We start from the raw sequence: 11319 nt of genomic DNA on the forward strand, positions 1-11319 counted from the left end.
ACTTGAGATTAAAACACCAATAAGACTAGAAAACAATAAGCAAATAATGATCTATAATAAAATTAAGAACCTAGATTAGAAACATAGAAGGGTAACCTTGCTTGGAACGGGAAGTTTTTATTTTACATTTATCTCCTTAAATATAACCACTAACAAGAAAACAAATAAGATCATGAATGAAAAAGATCATACTTTATTAATTATTGATATTAATTTACATTTCATTGTGATTTAAATTACAGAAAGCTTTGAAAGATGGATGGGATTTTGAGCCCTCTATTATAGATTCAAAAATTAATTTATAAGTTGCTTCCGTATAGTGTATACCATCCCAGTTCACAAATGAGGTAGGATCATCACAAACACTCACAAGTGGGTTGCCACATTTAACTAATGAATTGTAGTTGTACATTCCTCCCCTGCCACAACATGATTTGAGAACGCCTCCGGTAAATCCTAAAATTAAAAATATATATATATAATTAAGACATTATAACATAACTATATGGTCCTAAATATAGCAATTAACATATAAAAAACAACAAATTGAACATACCGAATCGCTTTGGTGAGTGATAAAAAGGCATTACTGCATTATAATAATCTGCATAAATGATTTTGGCATGAGGATGAAGCTTTTGGATTCGCTTTAGTTCTTTCATTAGTTGTTCATTGTGTTCTCGAGCGAATTTGTTGAGCCAGTTGAGACATCCAGTAAGATGATCATAGTCTTTTTTATCTGAACCCTCGAATAATGTTAGATAAGATGGGGAGCAACCGATCGGGAGATTTCCAGGAACCAATATTGTTATTGCCCCTAGTTGAATTAGCTCCTGCATTGCATGGGTTAGAAATCACATATTCAATGAAAAGATAAAGACTCTTTATTTCCTAATTAACGAATATAAATGATGCATCAAAGAATATAATAAAATTCTTTTGTAAAGTAATTTAAAAACAATATATAACAATATCATATATGACGACTAGGCTATATAATTTACTTTTAAACGAAGTTCTTACCTTGATGGCTAGACCTATGGTGTTAATAACATAAGGTACAAGATCTTGAATAGTCTCGAAGTTAATTCCTTCGAAGAATGGATGGTTGTAATCATTTCCTCCGATCTCTCCTAAAAGAATGAGGGAGTCGCCAAGCAGCTTCTTGCAGTCTACAAATCATGGAAAGTTTTTGTTTTTTCAATTTAGACTTTGGTTATCACAAAAATGCTTATTTTTAACATTGTAAATTAAATTACATACATAGTTCAATTATTAAAATATTGTGAATGAATCATCTAGTACAATTGAATGAAATTAAATTCAATTATAAAATTAATTAGTATTAAAAAAACACGTCCAATATATTTTAAATGAAATTTTAAATGAGAAATTCAAACTGTAACTAGTGATATACTATAAATTAAGCTTGACTCATTAATTAATATGCCTTAATTAATATGCCAAAAAGTAAACCTACATTGGTGGTTGACATTGCTCAACTAGACATAAAAAAAAAAGTTAAGGCAGCATAAGTGTTTTCAAATAAGTAAAAAAGAAAAACTGAGACTCAAGTTATTGAGTCAACTAGATTTCAATAACATATATATATATATATATATAAAAAAAAAAGCAACTCTAATTTAATAATACAAAAATTCATTCAAACTCAAGTGAATTTTATAAGCATGTGTTAATTTTCTAAATTGAAAATCCGTGAAATCTTATACTCGGATTCAATAAAGAAACTCAACTCCCAACTAATTTAATATTAAAAGATGAAATCAGAAATAAAATCCTAGACTCGGGTCATTAAGTCAACTAGTTTAATAAGCTCAATTATTTTAATGTTATGAAAAAAAATGCAACTATAATTTATTAATATGAAAAACTAAGCAAATTCGATCAAATCTTCTATATATATAGTTTAATTTTCTAAATTCACAATGTGTGAAATTGTATATTAGGTTCAATAAAAAAGCATAATTCCTAATAAATTTAATGTTGAAAGATGAAATTGATATAGATATATTCAAAAAATTTACAAAAGAAAAAAAACAATCAGATAAAACTTAATAAAAAAAAAAGATGAAGGATGAAATTGCAAAAAAAAAAACCAATTTGAAAAATCACTTAAAATTAAAAAAAAAATTCAAAACAACAGGGATTAAATCTGGGATGTAAAAAAATTAAAGAATAAAATTGAAAATAATTTCATATTTAAAATATAAATAAAAATAAAATAATTTCAATTAAAATAAAAAAACAAAATCTCAAAAATAAAAATAAATTGAGGGATTGTTGTGATTTTTTCAGCAGCCTTACGTTAATTGAGGTGGAGAGACGAGCAAAAGGGGGGGGGGGGAAATGATTTCAATTGACGCCAACCTGATAGAACTACAATAGATGCACTACCCATACAGGTAGCAACTGCCAAGACAAACAAGAAAACAATCTAGAAAGCTATTTTTTCATCATCATCCAGAAAACAATCTAGAAAGCTATTTTTTCATCATCATCGTCATATCAATTTTGTCCTCACATTACATTTACATGAAAATTATGAAAACACTAAGATAAAAGTACCAATAAGACAAGACTCTAAAAAGAGGTTAACTTTTTTAAAAAATCTAAGAGTTATACAGCAATTATGCTTAAAAAAGTGAAAGTCCAACGAGCTCTTAGACTAAGTAAACAAACCTTTTTTCTTTAAGAACATTTAAGTAATTTCAATGTGCTAAAAAGTAAGAAACGACCAAGTCACCCCCAATTAAAACAATACTATGTGAAAAGACCCAGTTACCTCTAATAAAAAACTTTTTTTTTTTCATGAGAAGACCAAACTTGTCTCTCCACCATTTTAATAAATAGTGATTTCTCTTCGGTCCCACATGATGTAGTTTCTCTTAATTAATTAATAAGTCATAAGAATTTAATAGTTTTTTATTGGAGGTTTCTCTCGATGAAGGCAGGTATAAAGAATTGAAAATTTTTCTATTATAAATTTATAATAAAGGTGAACATAGAGTTAAGTTTGACCCCCAAAAATGAAAATATTAATGGATATGATAATAAGGATTCAGATCAAAAGAATAGAAAACATCAGGGACTTAAGTGATAGAACATTTTCATTGTGATGAAATCGAGATCTAGTTTGGCAATACTGAGCATCTGAAGGGTAGCTTTTACCCATTAGTTAAATCTCCTCTAATTACTTATTGATTAGGTTTAATGTCATAAGAGTAACGAATAAAACCGGTAGTATAATATATCCACCCGTAATTTGAAATGGCAGGCCTACCTGAAGGCGTTGAGCAGAGAGACGGCAATAATTCTTTGAACAAACCCAGCTGAACAACCAAAGAAATATTGGTCACAAGCTTCGTGAGTCCCTTTTCTTGAAGAAAGGCAGAATCAAGCGCCGTAGCACCCGCCACGGCAAAATTGACACCGGCCTCTTTGAAACTTTCCATGCTTCCTCCAAAATATGGTGGCACAAATGGAAGACCAAGATATTCAGCTACGTGAAGAAACACAACAACTACAAAAAGTCAGTTGTTTTTTTAAAAAAAAAATAAAGAATATACATCCATGTAATTAGCGCTGTGTGTGTACCAATAAAATCTATGACGAGACGACCATCGGAGCAACGTCCGGTAGGGTGGTGAAAGAAGGTTTCTCCATAAGGAAGAAAGGAAAAGTGGGGAAGATTATCCGGCGGTGACAAGTTCCTTGAGTTTCCAGTATCGGCAAGTGAATCGCCAAAACTAAAGATTGATGTGTAGCATCCAGTTGTACATGAGACGGTGGATAAGATCAGAACGTTGAACAAAAACATATTCCATAGGAAGTGAGAAGAATATGGAGCCATAGAGAACTGAATCAAGATGTTTGAGAAAGAAAGCTTCACAAGAAGTTTATTTTTATCGTTTGGTGACACTGTCTCATTTTCTTGAGGAAGGATTAGGACATCAATAAATTAGGTGAGAATTTGATTGATTGAAGTACGAACATCATTTTTCACGTACGACAAAGACCAACTTCTCGCTGTTCCCTATCCCATTATGACGTAGCTCTCTATTTCTTTTTTTTTTTAATTTTATGGCATAATTATTTATGTTATAATATTTATTTAATTGATAAGCTTTACACGTATTTGTTTGGATTTGTTTAGTATAAGGAAAACATATTTTTAATTACAAAATCATAATAATTTTAGTTCTAAAACTAATATACATAGAGATAGAGATATTGCTTATATTTATGTCTTCTCTTTATTTATCTAATTATATCTGCACAAGGGAACCTTAGCTTTTTGAATTAGAATACGTTGGTTTGTTGAATGAAGATGTAGCAACCTGTAATGCTGAAATTTAAAAAAAAAATTAATAATAACTAAAAGAGATGGAGAAAACATAGTTCTTCTAGAAATAATTTATTGTGGATAGAAAAGGTAATTTTTCCTCTTTAACCTTAAAAAAAAAACTCTTAAGTAAATGTTTAATGGTAAAATAGTTTTTTGTATTAGAACAATTTTGGTGTTCTAAAATTGATTGGGGACATGACGGGTTTTTTGTGTTTTAAGTATATTGTAAATCTACATCACTATCCTTAAAAGATATAATCTTTTTAGCTTTTATTAGGATTGCTTTTGTATTTTTATAGAAAGAAACGCACGATAAAATAACTTATTTATCCTTAGAATAAATAAAAAACTAACTAATAACGAGGAGTCTTTTTGTAATTTTAATTTTTGTTGCATAATAAAAACACCTTGGCGCTCTTGAAGTTAAATAATTTAACTCTTAGGTTAAAAGGTACTTGTTTTATTTTTTACTGTTTTTTTTTAATTAATGACTTGGGGTGGTTAAAAATTAAAAAATAAAAAAATATCCTCTTGTGGCTAATTTAGAGAACTAAAATTATCATTTTGGGGTTGCTTCTGATGTGTCTCAGTGAGTTCTCCATGAAAAAACAGTGCGTGCATAGATAAATTTATCACTAATGGTTATTCTTTTTCTTTCTTTCTTTCTTTCCTCTATCTTCTTCGGTCTTTACACTTGCCCTATAATTTTTTAGATTAGCCATTAAACTTTTTTTTTAAGTCCATGTTCTTTTGGTTATTGTTTATTTTATTTTAAATAATTTATGAGATTGAAATTATATTTATGATATTCTTTTAATTTCTATTTGTATTTAAAATCTGAGATAATTTTTTTATTTGATTTATTTTTATTTCACCATCCACTATTTTTTTTCTATTAGATTTCATCCTTATTTTTTTAATTATTGTTTTTTTTCCTTCCAAAGTTTTTTGAATTGTTTTCGTTTACTCAATTTCAACTTTTAAATTGTTTGGATTTTAGCTTCTTGATTAAGTCTGTGTCAAGAATTTCACAGGTTACAAGTTTTGAAAATTAACCCAGCTTTAAGGGGTTTGCTCGGGATTTAGTTATTTTATTTTATATTTTTTAAAGCTAATATTTTTTTAGTTTTATCTTTAGATATTTATTTAATTAGAGATTGGATTCTATTTTTTTTTCAACTTTAGGTGTCCTTCGTTTTATCTTTTATTTTTTTTTTATTTGATGGGATTCTTTCGAGTTTTTTTATTTATGTTTTATTAAGTTTATTTTTATATATAAATGTTATTTTTAAGTTAAATAGAATTGATTGACTGAATATAAACAGATGAATTATTTAGTAATTATAAAAGTTCAGAATTATTTAGTAATTATCCAAAAATAGATCATATCATGTTGTGCAATATATATTCCAAATTTTTTTTTTAATTATATATTATATATATGAGAAATTAACTCACTCAATCAATCATAATCATAAGAAAAAACTCGTTCAATCACTCAATATACATAATACTAATGCAATTCCAATCTGTTCATCCATCGTGTTGGGAAACCTTGGATACTCTCATCAATTCACGTACTGAGATAGTGAGATAGCAATTTCAGAGAATATAGAGTAATTAGTACTGTCAATGGTATTGAATGAATTGGCTGGTATCCAAACTTACTTTTCTGTTTAAAATTATTTAAAATCCCGAGATGAAATCCTTCAAGTTACAGAGGAAAGGATATAAACTTAAATGGAAACGCAAATTAGAAAATATGTTGCGGGTTAATTTTTTTTATAAAAAATATTAAAAAAAACTAAAATTTTAAGTGTTATATTAAAAGACTTGGGTTTGACTATAATGTCTAATTCAAGAGTAATATTTATAATATTAATAATAACATTAAAATTGCATGACCTAAGTTTAAGTGGGTCTGACTGCAATATCAGACCCAATAGCTTTGAATGTGGCTCTGGCTGCAAGGTCATGTCATAAAAGTATGATAATTAAATAAATTTATTAAAAAGAAAAAAGCAAAGAGAAAAAACCAACATGAAAAAAAAACTAATGAAAAAACATTTAAATCAACTGGGTTAACCCGTCAAACCTGGGATCCATGTCATAAAAGTCTGATAATTAAAGAGAAAAAATTTAATATTCAGAAAGTATATTAAAAAAAGAAGAAGAAAAAAGAAACTAAAGGCATCGGTTTTTTCACTATGGACTGCACTGTGCAGTCCATAGTAAAAGGATTAAAAATGAAAAGAAAAGGAAAAAACAAACAAAGACATACATCACGGGTTAATTTTTTTTCCTTGCATAAAAAATATCAAAAAAGGCTAAGATCTAAGAGTGTTAGATCTTTCTGTAAAGATATACCAAAAAGCCTTGGGTTTAACTGCAACGCTTGACCCAAGAGTAATATTTATAATATTAAACTTACATGACTTAAGTTTATGTGAGTCTGACTGCAACATAGGGCCTAAGAACTTTGGATGTGGGTCTGGCTGCAAGATTGTGTAATAAAAATGTGATAATTAAATAGATTAATTAAAAAGAAAAAAAAAACCAACGTGAAGAAAAAAACTAATGAAGAAAAAAAAATCTGAATTAACTGGGTTAACCTTTCAAATTAGGTTAACCCATCAAACCTGAGATTCGCATTATGAAAGTTTGATAACTAAATAGAAAAAAAAATTGATGGGTTAACCTATAATTAACTAGGTTAACCTGTGAAATCAGGTTAATCCGTCAAACTCGGAATATATGTCATGAAAGTCTGATAACAAAATAGAAAGAAATTTAACATTAACAAACTAAACTAAACGAAAAAAATTAATTAAAAAGAAAAAAAAAAGCAAAATAAAAAATTTGGGTGAACTCGTCAAATCAGGTTAACCCGTTAAACCCGGGATCCGTGTCATGAAAGTCTGATAACTAAATAAAAAAATTTAACATTAACAAACTAAATTAAATAAAAAAAATTAAAAGAAAAAAAAATTAAAGGGTCAACCCATGAAACCTAGAATATGTGACATAAAAGTCTAATAACTAAATAGAAAAAAAATTTAACATTAACAAACTAAACTAAATGAAAAAATAATTAATAAAAAAGAAAAAAAGCATAAAAAAATTCGGGTTAACTCGTCAAATCAGGTTAATCTGTTAAACTCGGGATTCGTATGATAAAAGTTTGATAACTAAATAAAAAAAATTAACATTAACAAACAAAATTAAATAAAAAATTATTAAAAGAAAAAAACAAAAAAAAAGAAGAAAAAACCCGAAAGGAATAAAAAAAACAAAAAAAACAACTACAGCTAAAAAATGGAACAAAAGGCAGCTCAACAAAAAAAAAAAAAAACCAAACCATCAGTGTTTTACTGTGGACTGCACTGTACAGTAAAACACTAATGCCTTTTAGTATATGCTAGTTAGATGACCCGCGCGATGCCGCGGGTCAATTGTTTTTGTATAAAAAATATCAAAAAAGCTAAGATCTAAAAGTATTAGGTCTTTCTGCAAAGCTATACCCAGGAGTCTTGGGTTTGGCTATAACACCTGATATAAGAGTAATATTTATAATATTAATAATAATATTAAACTTGCATGATCCAAGTTTAAGTGGGTTTGGCTGCAAGGTTGTATTATAAAAGTGTAATAATTAAATAGATTAAGTAAAAAGAAAAAAATATAGAAAAAAAACCAACATGAATAAAATAACGAATGAAGAAAAAGAAAAAAAATCTGAATTAACTGGGTTAACCCTTCAAACCAGGTTAACCCGTCAAACATTGGATTCGTGTCGTGAAAATTTAATAACTAAATAGAAAAAAACATTAACGAGTTAACTCATAATTTACTGGGCTAACCTGTTAAACCCGGGATCCATGTCATGAAAGTTTGATAACTAAATAGAAAAAAATTTAACATTAACAAACTAAAATAAACGAAAACAAATAATTAAAAATGAAAAAAAAAACAAACAAAAGGCATCGATTTTCACTATAGACTGCACTTTGCAGTCCAAAATCAATGGCATAAAAAGGCAACAAAGCAAAAAGGAAAAAAAAAAAAACTAACTAGGTTAAAAGAAAAAAAACCTATAGAAAGAAAAAAACTAATGAAGAAAAACAAAAAAAAATCTAAATTAACTGGGTAACCCATCAAACCTGAGATCTGTGTCATGAAAGTCTAATAACTAAATAGAAAGAATTTTAATATCAACAAACTAAATTAAACAACTTTAGTTAAAAAGGGAAAAACAAAGAAGAAAAAACTTAAACAGAGAAAAAAACTAATGAAAAAAAAGGAAAAAATCTGAATTAACTAGGTTAACCCGTCAAACATGAGATCCATGTCATGAAAGTCTTATAACTAAATAGAAAAAAATTTAACATAAACAAACCAAATTAAAAAGTTAAAAAAAAAACGCATCAGCCTTTTCACTATGGACTGCACTGCGCAGTCCAGAGTCAAAGACATAAAAACAACAAAAAAATAAAAAGAAAAAAAAATTAAAGGCATCAGTCGATAACTAAATAGAAAAAAATTTAATATTAATGAACTAAGTTAAACAAAAATATTAATTAAAAAGAAAAAGAAAAAGAAAAAGAAAGCTATAAGAAGAAAAAACTAATGAATAAAAAAGAAAAAAAATCGAAATTAACTGGTTTAACCCTTCAAACTAGGTTAACCCATCAAACCTAGAATTCACGTCATGAAAGTTTGATAACTAAATAGAAAAAAATTGACAGGTTAACCCATAATTAACTCGGTTAATCTGTGAAACCAGGTTAACCCGTCAAACTCGGGATATGTGTCATGAAAGTCTGATAACTAAATAGAAAAAAATTTAACATTAACAAACTAAACTAAACGAAAAAAATTAATTAAAAAGAAAAAAAACAAAAACAAAAAAGTTCAGGTTACCTTGTCAAACCAGGTTAACTTGTTAAACCCAGAATTCGTGTTATGAAAGTCTGATAACTAAATAAAAAAAATTTAGTATTAACAAAAGAAAAAAAAAGAAAAAAAAATGGATAGGATAACCTAGAATTAACTGGGTTAACCCGTAAAACCTGAGCTATGTGTCATGAAAGTCTGTTAACTAAATAGAAAAAAAAATTAATATTAACAAACTAAACTAAACAAAAAAAATTAATTAAAAAGAAAAAAAAGCAAAAAAAACCTTCGGGTTAACTCGTTAAATCATGTTAACCCGTTAAACCCAGGATCCGTGTCATGAAATTCTGATAACTAAATCAAAAAACCAAATTAACATTAACAAAAGAAAAAAAAAACAAAAACAAAATGGACGGGTTAACCCAGAATTAACTGGGTTAACCCGTGAAACCTGTGATATGTGTCATGAAAGTCTAATAACTAAATAGAAAGTAATTTAACATTAACAAACTAAAGTAAACAAAAAAAAATAATTAAAAAGAAAACAGCAAAAAAAAATCTGGGTTAACTCGTAAAACTAAGTTAATCTATTAAACCCGTGATCGTGTTATGAAAGTTTGATAACTAAATAAAAAAAATTAACATTAACAAACTAAATTAAAAATATTATTAAAAGAAGAAAAACAAAGAAAGAAGAAAAACAAACTGAAAGGCATAGAAAACAAAAAAAATAAAAAAATATAGCTTTTTTAAGAAAAAGACAGCTCAAAAAACATAAAAAAAAAAAAACACAAAAAAAAAAGACAGCTCAACCTTTTACTGTGAATTGCCACAATGAAAGGTTGAACAGTTTTAATATATTTCTAATAGAAGAAAAATGGGTCTTATAGAAGAATATGTGTTATAGTGGTAAATATTATTTTTTTTAAAATAGTTTTGTAAAAATTTATTAAAATAATGTTTTTTTATTTTTTAAAATTTATTTTTATATTAGCATGTTAAATGATCTAAAAATATAAAAAAATTACAAAAATAAAAAATTTCAAAAACACTATTGAGTCAAACACCACTTTAAATGATCCCGTGACCAATGATATGATGTATCAACCATAGCTCACCTATCATGCTAGGAGATGAAAAGTGTGTTTAATATTGTGATATTTGTTATTTTTTAAAGTATTTTTAGTTTGAAAATTTATCTAAATAATATTTTTTTTATTTTTTTTATATTAGTACATCAAAACGGTCTAATAATATTAAAAAAACTTAATTTTAAAAAATTCATAAATTTTAAAACCACATAGCTAATCACATTATGAAATAAGCTCTAAAAATATATATATATAAAAAACTTCACATTAGCTCAAAGGCTCAATATAAACTGAAAATGTTAATAATTTGGTTCCATAAGACAAAAGGAAAAAAAAAACAAATCACGTCTAAATTAATAATTAAAGTCGACAACAATTGATATTTTCTTATTTCTTAGTTCAAACGTGACAAACACTAAATTTAAATTGTCAGCTTTATTGACCAAAATGATCACTTTATTATTATTTTTTTTTTTTGAAAATGCCATCATTTTCGATCGATGACCACTAACCAGCCTTTTACAAGGCAGAAATATGATTCTTCACATGCAGCCATTCTTACTTGGGTCCCTCTAATTGAAACGATGTGGCATATAAAGACAATAAAGCATTTCGATTTTTTTGTAAATTAAAAAAAAATATAACTCCATAAAAAAAAGTTAAAAAATCAGGGCCAAGTTAGATTACCACTCACTTGCACCTATACTATACTAGTCAAACCATATTAAATTTGTTCTTTATCTCTATCAAATCTGGTAATAATTAAATTCAATTAACTCTTGAGGATTCTTGATATTGTAATGGAATATTTTTTTTATAATAATTTTTTGTTAAAAAATAAATTAAAATATTTTTTTATTTTTTATATTAGTCCATCAAAATCATTATAAAAAATTAAAAAAATTAATTAAATATTTTTTCAAATTAAAAGGACTTTTAAAATACACTTATAAGCAAAATAAAAAACAA

At 26.8% G+C, this 11319-nt stretch overlaps 1 protein-coding gene across 1 annotated transcript; it reads right to left on the reverse strand.

Moving 5' to 3' along the window:
• Positions 1-173: 173 nt before the first annotated feature.
• LOC133699081 (GDSL esterase/lipase At1g28580-like) lies at positions 174-3995 on the reverse strand. The gene is made up of 5 exons (XM_062122216.1): positions 3616-3995; positions 3302-3520; positions 1024-1172; positions 557-833; positions 174-456 (listed from the first exon to the last, which is right to left on the reverse strand). Exons 1-5 carry the CDS (start codon positions 3869-3871, stop codon positions 215-217), a joined length of 1143 nt encoding a protein of 380 aa, XP_061978200.1. The 5' UTR covers positions 3872-3995; the 3' UTR covers positions 174-214.
• Between the last annotated feature and the right edge of the window lie 7324 nt (positions 3996-11319).

Source organism: Populus nigra, chromosome 7, assembly GCF_951802175.1.
Source record: "Populus nigra chromosome 7, ddPopNigr1.1, whole genome shotgun sequence".
Classification (NCBI taxonomy): Eukaryota; Viridiplantae; Streptophyta; class Magnoliopsida; order Malpighiales; family Salicaceae; genus Populus; species Populus nigra.